We start from the raw sequence: 17,753 nt of genomic DNA on the forward strand, positions 1-17,753 counted from the left end.
AGCTGCAGCCACCGGCTGTCTAGGAATGCTGGGAGCTGAAGTTTTGCAACATCTGGAGGGCCACCAGTTTGAGACCCCTGTCACACCACGCTTTTGCAATATAGTTCCCGTATACACTTTCACTGTGAAAACCGTACTGAACCATATTGTAAACTGTATGCATTGACTCTCCATTGAAAATCGTGTGCCAAAAGATGCATCAGGTTGTGTCCATTTTGTATCTTGTATGGTTTTGTCCGTTTTTTTCCCAAAACCGTAGCCTACCACGGTGTTTGGTCTGGGTGAAAAACCGTATTGAAACATTTTTTTTTTAACATGGGAGTCAATGGGAACCATAGAGAACCGTATGTGCACCATACGGTTTTTGACTTAGGACATGCGCACTGCATGCCGAAAGTTTTTTTCTTGGAATTTCAATCAAACCAGTGAAACTTTTTTTTTTTTTATAATGGACTGAAAATGTAAAAACATATACGGATTTTTTCTTTAAAAAAAAAACAGATGCAATTGGATATCATTTTTCAAACCGTATACGGTTTTTAACCCCTTAGGGACCCATTTTCAACTTAAGGCGAGGTTCACACTATGGAATTTCCGCCTGCAATTCCGCTTTGAAATTGCAGGTGGAAATTCCGCTTGCTAAAATGTACTGTATAGAGAATGGGTTTCCGTTCACAAATTCACACTTCGGAATTTGTGAAGCTGAATTTGTGAACGGAAAATCCGCTTGGAAATTTCAGCCTGAAGAATGGCGTTGCTCTTTCTTCAGGCGGAAATACTCACAGAACACACTGCAGTCTATTGGAGACTGGAGTGTCCGCGCGGTCCTAGCACCGACTGATTCAGTCAGGGCTGGCCGCACTCGGAATCTCCGGGCGGAAATTTTCTGCCCGGAGATTCCGTAGTCTGAACCCAACCTAAGGACTCAGCCGTTTTTTGCACATCTAACCACTGTCACTTTAAGCATTAATAACTCTGGGATGCTTTTACCTTTTATTCTAATTGATTGTTTTTTTGTTACATATTCTACTTTATGTTAGTGGTAAATTTTTGTAGATACTTGCATCGTTTCTTGGTGAAAAATCTCATGAAAATTTTCATGAAAATTTAGCATTTTTCTAACTTTGAAGGAAAATAGACATACTCCATATGTTAACGCACCTTATACATTTTCCAGGCAGCATGAAGGTTGCACCTGTGAGGCCATGCACCTATATCAGCCAACTTGGGTGGGGCTTGTAGCTTCTCTCCCTTCTCCCATTGTATGTGTGCCTAGTCACGCTGGAGGGAACTGGGAACAGGCTGCATGTCTGCCTAATGCTGCTGTAATTGCCCACTGACCCCTGGTTTTTGCTTATCACGCACAGGTAGGTTAGCGTTAGGTCCCGCGCCATTTGAGAAACCTTGGCGTTGGTGTGCGGGCTCTGGTGTGTCCTTAATATAAGGATACACTGGCGAATGTCTCAATTTTAACATCAGTGTTGAGGGATAGCCAATGTCATTGTATACATCTACCACAGTAGTGCACCTAAATTTCTGTATTGTATTATTCTAATTGTTACACATCCACACCGTGTATCTGGTGAAGAATTCCATTGTGGCACTTGTAGTCCGCTGCAGGCATCCTCCATTGTATGCATTTTTATGCTGGGGATCGCCCCTAGCAACGGACTACAAGGGCAGGATCTGCTCCCCCAGTATAAATGCACAACTGCATTTGGGGTTGAGCACCTCCAGCCATTTGAGACCACGTTTTTTGTTGTTGTTTGAAAATAGACATACCAAATAATTATTATTGATTCACAAATACAATATGTCTACTTTATGATTGCATCATAAAGTTGACATGTTTTTACTTCGGGAAGAAATCAGAGGGCTTCAAAGTTCAGCAGCAATTTTCCAAATTTTCACGGAAAATTCAAAATCTCAATCTTTCAGGAACAAGTTAAGTTTGAAGTGGATTTGAGGGGCTTTTATGTAAGAAATACCCATAAATGACCCCATTATAGAAACTGCACCCCTAAAAGTATTCAAATTGACATTCAGAAAGTTTGTTAACCCTTTAGATGTTTCACAGGAATAGCAGCAAAATGAAGGAGAAAATAAAAAATCATAATTTTTTACACTCGCATGTTCTTGTAGAGCCACTTTTGTTTTATTTTTACAAGGGGTAAAAGGAGAGAAATCCCCCCAAAATTTGTAACCCAATTTCTATCGAGTAAGGAAATACCTCATATGTGTATGTAAAAGTGTTCGGCGGGCGCAGTAGAGGGCTCAGAAGGGAAGGAGCGACAGTGGGATTTTGGAGAGTGAGTTTTGCTGAAATGGTTTTTGGGGGACATGTCACATTTAGGAAGCCCCTATGGTGCCAGAACAGCAAAAAAAAAAAAAAAAAAACACTGTATACTATTTTGGAAACTACACCCCTCAAGGAACGTAACAAGGGGTCCAGTGAGCCTTAACACCCCACAGGTGTTTGACAACTTTTCATTAAAATCAGATGTGTAAATGCTAGTTTTCCCCAAATTTTACATTTTTACAAGGGGTAATAGGAGAAAATGCCCCCTAAAATTTGTAACCCCACTTCTTCTGAGTATGGAAATACCCCATGTGTGGACGTCACGTGCACTGCAGGTGAACTACAATGCTCAGAAGAGAAGGAGTCACATTTGGCTTTTGGAAAGCAAATTTTGTTGAAATGGCTTTTGGGGGCATGTCCCATTTAGGAAGTCCCTATGGTGACAGAACAGCGAAAAAAAAAAAACACATGGCACACTATTTTGGAAACTACACCCCTCCGCTCTTGCAAAACTACAACTCCCAGCATGCCCTCTGGCTGTCCGTGCATGCTGGGGGTTGTAGTTATGCAACAATTGGAGGCACATTGGTTGCTGGGACTTGTAGTTATGCAACAGCTGGAAGCATACTACTAAAACTCCCAGCATGCCCTTTGGTTGCTCGTGCAAGCTGGGGGTTGCAGTTATGTAACAGCTGGAGGCACACTGGTTGCAAAACACTGAGATAGGTAACAAACTCTGTGTTTCGCAACCAATGTGCCTTCAGCTGTTGCAAAACTACAACTCTCAGCATGTACAGTCTATCAACCAAAGGGCATGCTGGGACTTGTAGTTTTGCAACAGTTGGAAGCACACTACTGCAACTCCCAGCATGCTCTTTGGCTGTCCATGCATGCTGGGGGTTGTAATTATGCAACAGCTGGAGGCACAAAAATGTGCCTCCAGCTGTTGCATAACTACAACCCTCAGCATGCACAAACTACCAAAGGGCATGTTGGGAGTTGTAGTTGTGCCTTCTGCTGTTGCAATACAACTCCCAGCATTCCCTTTTGTGCTGCTGAGCTCTGATGATCCACCTGCCACTGCCGACTCCGCTCCTGGGGCCCCGATCCCGCCACCGATGCTGGGGATCGGGGGCCCCAGCCTCAGGTGAGGACTCCCTGCACCTACTCTAGCCCTCGGGAACAGAGGCGGAGCAGGTGCCTTTAGGGACACCCCCACAGCAGGAGTACTGATTCGTTGGCTGGTATTGGCCTATGAATAAGGATGAACGTGAGGTGGCACCAGTGCCACCTCACTCCTGCTGCTAAAGGATATGTGCCGTCTTGGACGGCACCCATCATCCTTTTTTTCCCGGGTCACCAGGGACCCGAGTGACCCGGAATTGCCACAAAACGCCTATCTGAATTGTCTGATCTTTCTTATCAATGTCACTCAGTTCCCCCCTGAGATACTCTGAAGCATCCCTCTAACCATCCGGTACCTTGCTATACTGTCACAGCGCAAGATAATAAGGGCATAAAAATATTATGAAAAGCTTGTAGACATTGGGACAATGCACAAATACACTAAAAGGAGGACAAGGTTATTGCAATACAGGATCACTCATCTTGTGGATATGAAATTAACTCTTTACTTACTTCACTGGCTTGAATGTTGATAACTTTATAAGAAAGTTCTTCTGGCCTTGTAAGAGCTGCTTGTCTTGTGATAAAGAAAAAGAAAAGTGAGTAACTGTGTCATATAAAATACATTGTTATTACAGTAATGGCAATGATAGGAACTAAAAAGATTACTATGTACAAATATTTCATTATTATCTTGCTATGCTTGTGATAATGTCTTAAATTATTATTGTCAATAGTAAGTACTTGTACAAAAAAAAACAGAATAGCGATTGTTTTTTTTTCCAGCACCTTATTAACCAGAAACTTAAATAATCCAACAGAATGGACTTTTATAGATATCAGGAGGAAATACCCTCAAAAATGTAGGGGGCCAGCAGAAAATATAGTATAGCGTCCACATGGCTCCTAGCATTTGTTCATTCCTACAGAAATCACAGATATGGTAGACATGTTATGAAGCTCCACTATGTATATATATATATGTGTGTATTGTATAGCATTGATTAAACCCAATCTTCATTCTCCGCATCTGATCTATCTGTGTGGCAGATTATACAGGGTGGGCCATTTATATGGATACACCTTAATAAAATGGGGATGGTTGGTGATATTAACTTCCTGTTTGTGGCACATTAGTATATGTGAGGGGGGAAACTTTTCAAGATGGGTGGTGACCATGGCGGCCATTTTGAAGTCGGCCATTTTGAATCCAACTTTTGTTTTTTCAATAGGAAGAGGGTCATGTGACACATCAAACTTATTGGGAATTTCACAAGAAAAACAATGATGTGCTTGGTTTTAATGTAACTTTATTCTTTCATGAGTTATTTAAAAGTTTCTTTGTTTACAGCTATTGACATGTAGTCAGGGTAAACACGTGAGGAGCAGATAGAAATTGTGTTGATGTCTGGTGAACGCAGCAACCAGGTCATTGCAGCAGATTTCAATGCAAGACACCCTACGAGACCACCCATCTCCCATGCTACAGTTAGCAAACTGTTTGCTAAGTTTTGTGAAACTGGTTCAGTGTTGGATTTGCTAAAATGTGGACGCATGAAATCTGTTACTAATGAATAAACATCAGTGGCTGTCCTAGCTTCATTCAGCAAGAGCCCACAGCGTAGCACTCGCCGGCGGATATTAGCTACTCACAAATGGCACCCTTAAAAACTCTAGCTACTGTAGCATCTCAATGAGGATGACCCAGATCGGCGCACTGAATTTGCAGAATGGGCAAAACAAAAATTGGAACAGGACCCTCAGTTTACGCAGAAGATTTTGTTCAGTGATAAGGCAAACTTTTATGTGAATGGTGAAGTTAACAAACAAAACCACCGCTATTGGTCTGACACCAACCCACATTGGATAGATCCCTCCAAGACTGTTGGAACACAAAAATTGATGGCATGGTGTGGTATGTGGGGTACAAAGATAGTGGAGGCCATTCTTCATCAATGGAAACCTCAAGGCCACTGGATATGCGAAATTACTACATGATGATGTGTTTCCCTCTTTATGCACTGAAGCTGGCACGTTCCCTGAGTTTTTCCAGCAAGATGGTGTACCACCACATTATGGGTGTCAGGTCTGAGCATTCCTAGATGAACAGTTTCCTGGAAAGTGGATTGGTCGTTGTGGGCGAGTTGAATGGCCCCCAAGGTCTCCCGATCTGACCCCCTTAGACTTTTATCTTTGGGGTCATCAGAAGGCAATTGTCTATGCTGTGAAGAAACGAGATGTGCAGCATCTGAAACTACGGATACTGGAAGCCTGTGCTAGCATTTCTCCTGCGGTGTTGCTATCAGTGTGTGAAGAATGGGAGAAGAGGGTTGCATTGACAATCCAACACAATGGGCAGCACATTGAACACATTTTATAAGTGGTCATAAACTTGTAAATAACTCAGGAAAGAATAAAGTTACGTTAAAACCAAGCACATTGTTTTTCTTGTGAAATTCCCAATAAGCTTGTGTCACATGACCCTCTTCCTATTGAAAAAACAAAAGTTGGATTCAAAATGGCCGACTTCAAAATGGCCGCCATGGTCACCACCCATCTTGAAAAGTTTCCCCCCTCACATATACTAATGTGCCACAAACAGGAAGTTAATACCACCAACCATTCCCATTTTATTAAGGTGTATCCATATAAATGGCCCACCCTATATAGCATTGTGATGGTGTTACACATAACTATGGTACAAACAAGTATAAGATTAGTTGCTACTCACTCTTCTTCCTCATCATTCACAAATAAGTTAAGCCGAAAGCTGTGGTCAGTACTAGAGGGCTTCTTTAGCTCCAAACCACCTAGAAGCTGGGCAAGGAGGTTCAGTTCTTCTTTAGCCAGAGGATTTGGCACTACATTCTCCTAGGAAAGACAAATGTAAAATGAAGTTACAAGCAAACAATTTCAGAAGACAAAACAGAGATGAGTAATAGTTAGGGAGTGTTCATATGAAGGATCCCATTGACTTGAATGGTGTCTGCCGAGGATTCGGTAGTTTCCTGGAGAGAAAAAAAAATAGCGCATACACAATTTTTTCCTTTACTAAACTCTTATCGTTCAGACGTACTGGCCGACGGAGCTGCAGATAACAGGGCTAAATGGCAGTGTGAAAAGGCTATAGAATATGGCAAAGCTGTGAACAAATTACTTTCGGTAGCCTCTGGGCAGCCCTATAAAAACATTTCTAAAAGTGGCTGAATCTCGTGCCTGAAATCTGTTCTCGGCTGCTCAGCGGAGCTGATCGGGACCATCGCAGGAAATCGCAAAGTCCCGATCAGCTGTACAGACAGAGGGAAGCCTCTTACCTCCTTCCCTGACGTCCAATCAGTGCAACTTTGCTGCAGCCAGCCATGGCAGGCTTTAGCAATCAAGCACAAATAGCACTGATCAGTGCTCTCCTATGGAGCAGCATTGATCAGTGCAAGGCTAAGTTTCCACTTTTTTTTCTGGCAGTTTTTGAGCCAACGTCAGAAGTGGATCCATAAGGGAGGAGAAGTGTAAGTCCTTCCTTTATGTGTCCTATTGCTTTTGAATACATTTCTGGCTTTGGCTCAAAAACTGCATTGGTGGTATTCCAAAAACTGCCAGAAAAAAAAACAAGTGGAAACTTAGCCTAAGCAATCTGAAGATTGTATGTAATAGGCTCCTATGGGGACTAAAAAATAGTGAGTAAGGGGTTAAAAAAAAGTTAATAAATGTGAATTAACCCCTTCCCTAATAAAAGTTTAAATCACTCCCCTTTTCCCATTTTTAAAATAAAATTATATAAACAAAAATAAATATAAACATATGTGGTATCGCCACTTGCCTAAGTGTCCGAATTATCAAAATATGATGTTAATTTAACCGCACGGTCAATGGTGTAAACGTAAAAAAATACCAAAGTCAAGAATTGCGTATTTTTGGTCGCTTCTTATACCAGAAAAATTTTATAAAAAGCGATTAAAAAGTCCCATAAAAACAAAAATGTTATCAAAACAAAAATGAGCCCTCATATGTTCCTATCTACACAAAAAATAAAAGTTATAGGGGTCAGAAGAGGACAATTTTAAACATACAAATTTTCATACAAAAAGTTATAATTTTTTTTAAAGTAGTAAAATAAAACCAATATAATTTGGGTATCATTTTAATCAAATGGACCTACAGAATAGATATAACATGTCACTTGTACTGAAAAGTGCAGCCCCCAAAAGTTGCAAAATTGCTTTTTTTTCTGATTTCTTCACACACACACACACACACACATTATATATATATATATATATATACACACACACACACACACACAGTGGTCCCTCAACATACGATGGTAATCCGTTCCAAATGGACTATCGTTTGTTGAAACCATGGTATGTTGAGGGATCCGTGCAATGTAAAGTATAGGACAGTGGTCTTCAACCTGCGGACCTCCAGATGTTGCAAAACTACAACACCCAGCATGCCCGGACAGCCAACTGGTAGAGGAAGTTGTACTCAACTGTCCCCGCCGCTCCGAACCATCACAGATAGTCACCGCTGCCCTGGATGTCGGCATCCATCGCTGTCGCCGCGTCCCCGGGGTGTCCCCGACGCTCCGGCAAGGCCTCAGCTTCCCCGGCATCCTCACTCTCCGTCGCCGCCATCACGTCGTTATGCACGCAGCTCCTATTGGATGACGGGACGGCGTGCGCAGCGACGTGATGACGACAATGGAGAGCGCCGATGATGCAGTGGATCCCAAAGGGGACACGCCTGAGCCCCGAGGACAGGTAAGAGACATCACCGGAGCACATGGGGCACCGTAAACGGCTATCCAGTGGCAGCTGAAGCAGTCTGCGCTGCCGGATAGCCGTTTATGCGATGGCCCCGACATACAAAAGCATCGGATGTCGATGCTGCCTTCAACATGCGATGGCCTCTGAGAGGCTATCGTATGTTGAATTGATCGTATGTCGGGGCCATCGTAGGTCAGGGGGTCACTGTGTATATGTATAATTTTTTTTTTTTTTTTTTCCGCTGTAGACTTGGTGATGAGTCATGTCAATACAAAGTACAGTCGGTGGCACAAAAAACTACCCCTTATATGGGTCTGTAAGTGGAAGATTGAAAGTGTTATGGGAAAAAAAGAAAGTACAAAAAAATAAAAAATTTCCTGAAGGAGTTAAAATTATTGATTCTTTTTATGTTTTACAACTAATAACCAAATCAGTCACATTTGTAAAAACTTTACTACATGATGTTACCTTAGTGTGTGATGCTGAGCTTTTTAAGGTTCCCGACATGTGAGTCTCCACAGAGCGGCTTACACTGTACCTGTCAACACATTTCACATTACACTTGATGTACATAACTTGTTTGCAGGGTTTTTATGGTCACTTTAATCTAAAGATTACACTGCATTTGGTATCATTCCAATGCGGACAAATACTTACATATTTGTACCTAGCTTGAGAACTCTGTCTCCAAAAAGATCATAAGATCCTTCCCGCAATGGACTGACATAATTTCCACCGTTCTGAAACTCCACGCTCTTCACCTCCTCGCCTTTAAAGTTGAATATCCTAGAGTCAGTAAAATGACAGGTAAATAAAGGAGGAATATAGATGAATCTTTTCCTAGAAGATTTTTCTCAAACCAACTATTTCTGTCTATTTCCTATATGGAGATCATAGAGGGAGTCCTCTACTCTGGCAGGGAAAAACTAGATCATTGATGTTTAAAGGGGTACTCCACTGCTCAGCGTTTGGAACAAACTGTTCCGAACACTGGAGCTCGTGATGTCATAGCCCTGCCCTTCATGATGTCCCGCCCTGCCCCCTCAATGCAAGTCTATGGGAGGGGGCGTGACGGCTGTCACGCCCCCTCCCATAGACTTGCATTGAGGGGGCAGGGCGTGATGCCATGAGGGGGCGGCGCTACGACGTCACAAGCTCCAGCGTTCGGAACAGTTTGTTCCAATCGCTGAGCAGTGGGGTACCCCTTTAATATGGTCAACCATTTAGTTGAGGTCATTATAGGGAAGTAAGGCACAAAACAAAATAACAGCTGATTAAAAAGTAACCTTAATAATAGAAAATAACTCGCCTTACTATCCCAGGCACCTCAGTGCCCCAGGGAACCGGACCAGATGTTGGGAGAACAAAACGTCCATTAGAGTTTTGAACTTTATCTTTTAAGAAAATAGAAACCTACAAAACAATTAGAATAAGAATTAGAGAAATACAGAAAACAAAATGCTAAAATACACAGGTCACACATATACAAGAGTCCCCTTCAAGACCAGACCGTTCTAGAAAAGAGAGGCTTTAGAGCTTGCATAACATTATCAGAGGAAACCTTATGTCCTGGGCCAATAGTTAACACTTACCCTAATATGCATGTCCTGGAAGAAGATCAGCAAGGTTTGTCTGATCAGCTGAAACTCACCAGCAGGAAGGCAGTTATACATCTGGAGGAGAACAATAAGATCCTGACATTGTGAATACAGCACCCCCATAACACACCGAGTAATGAATGTCAATGCATGGCACAAAATGCCACCACAAGATGGTTCTGTCTCATCACCAGATCTTATCTACGGTTATCTATGGCAAGTATCAGAGAAATGGCCTAATGATTGCTCCGGGTGAATGCCCACGCAACCAGCCTGCGGATGAGCAAATGTCCATTTGTCAGCTGATCACTAGGACTGTGCGGTACTAAAAATCATTGTTAGTTGGACAAATATCTATCTGTGTTAACCGAGGGGTTAGTCAAGGGCAGCATGAACAGTCCAGCGAAAAAAAGTGATATGTCCCATTGACTTCAGTCTACTCTGCTAGGTTTTTTAAACATTGGGGCCTATGACTATACAATAGCATAAGTTGGGATTTAAGTTGGTGCATACATGTGAGATACAGTATCCCCAGCGTATACGCTAAACATAAGGCAAAACAAAATGAACAGTCTAACTTGGAACTACTGTACTTAGAACTTAATGTGTTTTCCCACCATAGTAAGTGATGGCATATTGCTTATTGGAGGTGTGACTACTGCATCCATGCTTCAGTATATAGACCTTACACAGGGGGACTTGCTGATATGCCATAACATCCCAAGATATAAATAACCTTATAGTGGGGGTAATTGAACTATCTAACTTTTTACCTAATGACCTATCAGGGGTCTCAAACTGGTGGCCCTCCAGATGTTGAAAAACTTCAACTCCCAGCATTCCCGATAGCCGTTAGCTGCAGCAAATGGCTGTCTGGGCATGTCCAGGAATGCTGGGAGTTGAAGTTTAGCAACATCAGGAGGGCCGCCAGTTTGAGACCCCTGATCTAAATTTACCATCTTACATCAATAAGCTGCCGGAAAGTCTCATCAACTTGATTCAAGATGCTTGGAGAGTCCCGGATGAAGTCTTTGATAGCATCCATATGGTTAAAGGTGACTAACAAGATATCTTTGGGGCGAGGGCACAGCAGAACTTGGTACTTGAAAGCCATAGTCATCAGATCATAGAGCTGTTTGAATAAAAGCAGAGGACATCATTGTCAACTTGAACAGCACCGGATCAGAACATATCCTATGTCTACCAAAGGTAAGCTGTAGAGATGTGCGAACTTACAGTAAATTCGATTCGTCACGAACTTCTCAGCTCGGCGGTTGCTGACTTTTCCTGCATAAATTAGTTCAGCTTTCAGGTGCTCTGGTGGGCTGAAAAGGTGGATACAGTCCTAGGAAAGAGTCCCCTAGGACTGTATCCACCTTTTCCAGCCCACGGGAGCACCTGAATGCTGAACTAATTTATGCAGGATAAGTTATCAACTGCCGAGCCGAGAAGTTTGTGACGAATCGAGTTTACTGTAAGTTCGCTCATCTCTAGTGAGCTGCAGTGTTAGCCCCACTTTTTATTTCTGCCTACCTTGTCCATACTTGCTTGGTTTAGTCTCATGATAGATGCATGGGCGAGGCGGTCAAATACTGTCCTAAGGGCCTTTTTGGAGTACAGCTCCTGAGGCTTAAATAGTTCTTCCATAAACTTCTTGTTAAACATCGTGGTGATGATATCATTCATAACTGTAATACAATTCAATAAGTATATGTAGCATGTTTTCAATAACATTTGGAATTATTGTCACTCCATAATGTACAGTATAAAGATTTAGGAAACACATAATTTATATGTAACATACAAAAGAAAAACACAAATGATATTAAAGGGGCACTCCTCTGGAAAACATTTTTTTTCTTTTTATCAACTGGTGCCAGAAAGTTAAACAGATTTGTAAATTACTTATATTTAAAAATCTTAATCCTTTCAGTACTTATCAGCTGCTGTATGTTCCAGAGTAAGTTCTTTTATTTTTGAATTCCCTTTCTATCTGACCACAGTGTTCTCTGCTGACACCTCTGTCCATTTAAGGAACTGTCCAGAGTAGAAGCAAATCCCCATATAAACCTATCCAGCTCCGCACAGTTCCTAAAATGGACAGAGGTGTCAGCAGACAGCAATGTGGTCAGACAATAAGGAAATTCAAAAAGGAAGGAACTTCCTCTGTAGTATACAGAGCAGGGGTCTTAAACTGGTGGCCCTCCAGATGTTGCAAAACTTCAACTCCCAGCATGCCTGGACATGCCCAGACAGCCAATTGCAGCAGCTAAAGGCTTTCAGGAATGCTGGGAGTTGAAGTTTTCAACATCTGGAGGGCCACCAGTTTGAGACCCCTGATACAGAGGAAGGATTACTGGAAGTACTGGAAGGGTTAAGATTTTTTAACAGAAAAAAATTACAAATCTGTTTAACTTTCTGGCACCAGTTGATTTAAAAAAGAAAACAAGAAAAAAAAGTTTTCCAGGGGGGAGTACCCCTTTAATCATCTCATATATACTGTATGTGCACAGTTGGGATTCCCTATATGCTATTTAAAAGGGAACCTGTCATCAATTTCATGCTGCCTGAAACACGAGTCACTGAGGTTGTCCCTAATGGCTTCTGCCCCCCCAGCCTTGGTTCGATTACTACCGATACCATAACAGCAAGGCTGCTGGGGCAGGGAGATGGGTTCCCTTATTATTGAACAAGGATTTACTCCAACATGGAAACATTTTAGAAAAAAAATATAGTTTTAAAACTGTTCAGCAAGATGATTTTATAGACCTCTCCCTATATGGAAAGATCTGTCAATCAAAGTTGGTAAAATGGGGTGAAGCCGCTGCAACTGCCCCAGTGACTCCAGAACTTGTTCCTGTCGGGTTTTAAAGTTAGGATTCCTCTGGAACACAGCAAGGTTTTAGCAAACCCTCTAATGGATCTGTGGAGGCTCTTTGGCATACCCACAATAGAAATCAAAGTGTTCAACCTCAGATTTCTACTGCAGATTTTTTAGAAGAAGTTGGATCTGCCCATGGAAAATTAGTATGAACATACCCTATTAGCTTAAATGTCCAACTATACAAAACCAATCAGATAGCGACCAAGCACATGGTCCATGATACTTATTAATATTTAACACCCAAGAGCTCTGCATTATATGCGTGTGGTTTGTCCACACAGACTGTTCTACATTTATAGAGCCCTGTCTTGTACATAAAGACGGCTTCTGCTTATTTTTAGATTGCTTTTATTTCAGTCAATTATCAAATAACAACACGAACGACACTCCAAGTAATACACAAACAAGAAATGTATTGACTACATACAGTTAGGCACAAAAATATTTAGTCAGCTACCAATTGTGCAAGTTCTCCCACTTAAAAAGATGAGAGGCCTGTAATTTTCATCATAGGTATACCTCACCTATGAGAGACATAATGAGAAAAAAAATCCATAAAATCACATTGTCTGATTTTTAAAGAATTTATTTGCAAATTATGGTGGAAAATAAGTATTTGGTCACCTACAAACAAGCAAGATTTCTGGCTCTCACAGACCTGTAACTTCTTCTTTAAGAGTCTCCTCTGTCCTCCACTCATTACCTGTATTAATGGCACCTGTTTGAACTTGTTATCAATATAAAAGACACCTGTCCACAACCTCAAACAGTCACACTCCAAACTCCACTATGGCCATGACCAAAGAGCTGTCGAAGGACACCAGAAACAAAATTGTAGACCTGTACCATGCTGGGAAGACTGAATCTGCAATAGGCAAGCAGCTTGGTGTGAAATCAACTGTGGGAGCAATTATTAGTAAATGGAAGACATACAACACCACTGATAATCTCCCTCGATCTGGGTCTCCATGCAAGATCTCAACCCGTGGTGTCACAATGATCACAAGAACGGTGAGCAAAAATCCCAGAACCACACGGGGGGACCTAGTGAATGACCTGCAGAGAGCTGGGACCAAAGTAACAAAGGCTACCATCAGTAACACACTACGCCACCAGGGACTCAAATCATGTGACAGACGTGTCCCCCTGCTTAAGCCAGTACATGTCCGGGCCCATCTGCGGTTTGCTAGAGAGCATTTGGATGATCCAGAAGAGGATTGGGAGAATGTCATATGGTCAGATGAAACTCGTCATGTTTGGAGGAGAAAGAATGCTAATTTGCATCCAAATAACACCATACCTACTGTGAAGCATGGGGGTGGAAACATTGTGCTTTGGGGCTGTTTTTCAGCAAAGGGACAAGGACGACTGATCCGTGTAAAGGAAAGAATGAATGGGGACATGTATCGTGAGATTTTGAGTGAACACCTCCTTCCATCAGCAAGGGCATTGAAGATGAAATGTGGCTGGGTCTTTCAGCATGACAATGAACCCAAACACACCACCTGGGCAATGAAGGAGTGGCTTCGTAAGAAGCATTTCAAGGTCCTGGAGTGGCCTAGCCAGTCTACAGATCTCAACCCCATAGAAAACCTTTGGAGGGAGTTGAAAGTCCATGTTGCCCAGAAACAGCCCCAAAACATCACTGCTCTAGAGGAGATCTGCATGGAGGAATGGGTCAAAATACCAGCAACAGTGTGTGAAAACCTTGTGAAGACTTACAGAAAACGTTTACCCTCTGTCATTGCCAACAAAGGGTAAATAACAAAGTATTGAGATGATTTTGTTATTGACCAAATACTTATTTTCCACCATAATTTACAAATAGATTCTTTAAAAATCAGACAATGTTATTTTATGGATTTTTTTCTCATTATATCTCTCATAGTTGAGGTATATCTATGATGAAAATTACAGGCCTCTCTCATCTTTTTAAGTGGGAGAACTTGAAAAATTGATGGCTGACTAAATACTCTTTTGGCCCATCTGCCATCTAGGGAACGTTGGGAGGTCCTATTCACAATAGCAAGTTAACCAATCTTGCCGAAACTAACCCCCCAGCTCCTGATGAGTGACCTATTTTCTCCCTATAGGGTTATCAAATTCAAACTGAGGGCCAGTGCATATGTTGGACATGGTTCACATTGCAGTCAGATGACAAAATGTCTGGTCAGTGTTAATATTTGTACCAGCTGTCTCTGTGGCATAGTTTGTACACTTCTTCCTGCCAGATCCACTTCTGGTTTTGGTTCAAAACTATTTTGAAAGTTTGTCTTGTTTTTTTATTTTTTTAAACTCCTGTATGCAACACCAGCTTAAGTTTGGCTGGACAGCAGGGTAAATCTACAACTGTGCAGTTTGTGAAATTGGGACAGTTTTCCAAAACCTTAATGGGGTCCTGCATCCAAAATTAACTTATCCCCTATCCACAGGACAGGGGATAAGTCGCTGATGGGTCCGCAATCTCCGGAATGGGACCCAGCTCTGAGTGAGGAAAGCGTGCGGTAAACGGCAAGCGCTCTTGATCTCTATTGGAGCTCCGAAGAGACCCGAGACCAGCACTCGGGCATTAACGGAGCTCCCATTAAAATATATGGAGCACATGCTGTCTAGCGGCAGATGACACAAGATCCTCACTAAGCGAGACAGGGTTCTGTTCCAGAGATCATGGGGGGTCCCAGCGGGGGGACTCCCTGCGATCAACTACTTATCCCCTATCCTGTGGATAGGGAATAAGCTAATTTTGGCTTCTCGGCCTTTTGGCTAAGATCAAGTGTAGTATTTGTTCTTATCAGTGGTTTAGTCTTTGCCATTGATGTAGGATGGATGCTGCATGGAGGAGCAGGTGTACCGGGGAGTTCCGGGGCTGGTGCCACATAACCAGCTCAACGGTTGTCCTGATGTGACCTGTTTCCTCTGGGTCTAGCCATGAGGTTGGGGGGTGTAGAGCCGAGGTACTTCTGTGCCTCGAGGAGTGGTGACCCTGAAGTGCCGAAACTCACTGGGTGTTATAACTCACTGAAAGAACTGCACCATTACTCTTCACCTTTGGCACTCACCCTTGGTATCCCGGCCTTCTGGCTAGGATCAGGGACATTTTTATAGATCCGGCCGCATGACCGGGCAGTATATCTGCACTCGTCCACTTATTTATTATTTTTTTGTTTGTCACTGTGCCACTTTTATGTGTCTGTTTTTGTACACAGAAGTGTCAGGATGTGGTAGCCATTCTGGGTGTCCCTCCTGGCGGTCTAGGTGTGTGTGGCCCTTAGGTTCCTCACCTCCCTGCAACCCCTGGGCATCTTGGCTTCTGTCAAGATGCCATCAGTATACGGCTCCTTGGCTGATACCTTGGTTAACGACTAGGTTGAAGCGAGGAGCATTTTCGGCCCCTTAGTAGTTTCGGCAAAAAGGGGCATTGAACCTGGATCCTTGCAGGTGCCTTTTGGTCTGGAGGTGAAGGGTAGGTTTGTTGGGGGGCCTCTCTCCTGTTGGAGAAGGGCTTAGCGATAGACCGCATCCTTTGTGCACGTTTTTTTATTGTAACACGTTTGCACTTTTTCTTGCACTTTGGGTGATAGAGAGCACTTGCCTCGGCTCTTAAAAAAAAGGAAATTTTGGCTGCAGAACCCCTTTAAGGTTTCGAAAGTAATGTCTAAGCGAGCCTTTGAAAGGCGCGCACTGGGATCAATTTGCTTGCTATGGATAACTTCCCCACTGTCTGTATGCACTAGAGAAATAATGGTTAAAGGGGTACTCCGCTGCTCAGCGTTTGGAACAAACTGTCCCGAACTCTGGAGCCGGGAGCTTGTGACGTCATGGCCCCGCCCCCTCAATGCAAGTCTATGGGAGGAGGCGTGACAGCTGTCATGCCCCCTCCCATAGACTTGCATTGAGGGGGTGGGGCGTGATGTCACAAGGGGGCGTGGCTATGACATCACGAGTTCCCGGCGCCAGCTCCAGCTTTCGGAACAGTTTGTTCCAAACGCTGAGCAGCGGAGTACCCCTCTAATAGTTACACACCACAGATGTGTTACAGAAATGACTACTGCAATCCCATAGATGCAGTTTATGGCAGCAAAAACAACTAAAAACTCTTTTAAAGGGGTACTCCCGTGGAAAACTTTATTATTATTTTTTTTTAACCCCTTCATGACCCAGCCCATTTTCACCTTCATGACCTGGGCATTTTTTGAAAATCTGACCACTGTCACTTTAAACATTAATAACTCTGGAATGCTTTTACTTATCATTCTGATTCCGAGATTGTTTTTTCGTGACATATTCTACTTTATGTTATTGGTAAAATTTCACTGATATTTGCATCCTTTCTTGGTAAAAAATCTAAAAATTTCATGAAAATTTTGAAAATTTTGCATTTTTCTAACTTTGAAAGTCTCTGCTTGAAAGGAGAATGGATATTCCAAATAAATTACATATTGATTCACATACACAATGGGGGAGATTTATCAAAGGATTTAGACTGGTTTTTCTTGTCTACATTTGTCGCACAGAAAGTCGCAGTCTAAATCTGTGTGACTTTTGCTCTAGAGGATTTTTAGAACATGATGCATTCTAGTCTATTTTAGACTGAAATGCATTGAAAAATGCATTGGTGCTGAATTTATCAAAAGCGACTTTTCAGCGACAAGTCGCATAGGCTGAAAGTACGCCGAAATGTCAGACCATGTTGGAGCAGGTTTAAATATAGACTAAAGCATAGATCATGCAGTCTGTGCACAGAATTTATCAAGAGCTGTGCGCCATTTGATAAATTAGGTGCACAATAGACCAGACTAACCCTCTGTAGTTTGGTCTATATTGATGCGGGACATAGACAACTTTGATAAATCTCCCCCTATATGTCTACTTTATGTTTGCATAAAAAAATTGACAAGTTTTTACTTTTGGAAGACACCAGAGGGCTTCAAAGTTCCGCAGCAATTTTCCAATTTTTCTCAAGAATTTCAAAATCGTAATTTTTCAGGGCCCAGTTCAGGTTGGAAGTGGATTTTAAGGGTCTTCATATTAGAAATACCCCATAAATGACCCCATTATAAAAACTGCACCCCCCAAAGTAT

At 42.4% G+C, this 17,753-nt stretch overlaps 1 protein-coding gene and 1 non-coding gene across 3 annotated transcripts in view; one reads left to right on the forward strand and one right to left on the reverse strand.

The window, feature by feature from the left end:
* The window catches only part of OSCP1 (organic solute carrier partner 1), a 32,437-nt gene that overhangs the window by 2,650 nt on the left and 12,034 nt on the right, over positions 1-17,753 (reverse strand). For both annotated transcript variants that reach the window (XM_056557139.1, XM_056557140.1), the window contains 8 exons: positions 11,322-11,476; positions 10,753-10,920; positions 9,783-9,863; positions 9,500-9,603; positions 8,848-8,976; positions 8,659-8,728; positions 6,156-6,295; positions 3,938-4,001 (listed from right to left, as the gene is read on the reverse strand). In XM_056557139.1, coding sequence (XP_056413114.1) covers positions 3,938-4,001; positions 6,156-6,295; positions 8,659-8,728; positions 8,848-8,976; positions 9,500-9,603; positions 9,783-9,863; positions 10,753-10,920; positions 11,322-11,476 — 911 coding nt within the window. The remainder of the gene's footprint in view (positions 1-3,937; positions 4,002-6,155; positions 6,296-8,658; positions 8,729-8,847; positions 8,977-9,499; positions 9,604-9,782; positions 9,864-10,752; positions 10,921-11,321; positions 11,477-17,753) is intronic.
* On the forward strand, positions 15,416-15,608 carry LOC130359891 (U2 spliceosomal RNA). Its single transcript, XR_008890494.1, has one exon. It is a non-coding gene; the product is annotated as a U2 spliceosomal RNA (small nuclear RNA).

Source organism: Hyla sarda, chromosome 2 (genome assembly GCF_029499605.1).
Source record: "Hyla sarda isolate aHylSar1 chromosome 2, aHylSar1.hap1, whole genome shotgun sequence".
NCBI classification, from domain to species: Eukaryota; Metazoa; Chordata; class Amphibia; order Anura; family Hylidae; genus Hyla; species Hyla sarda.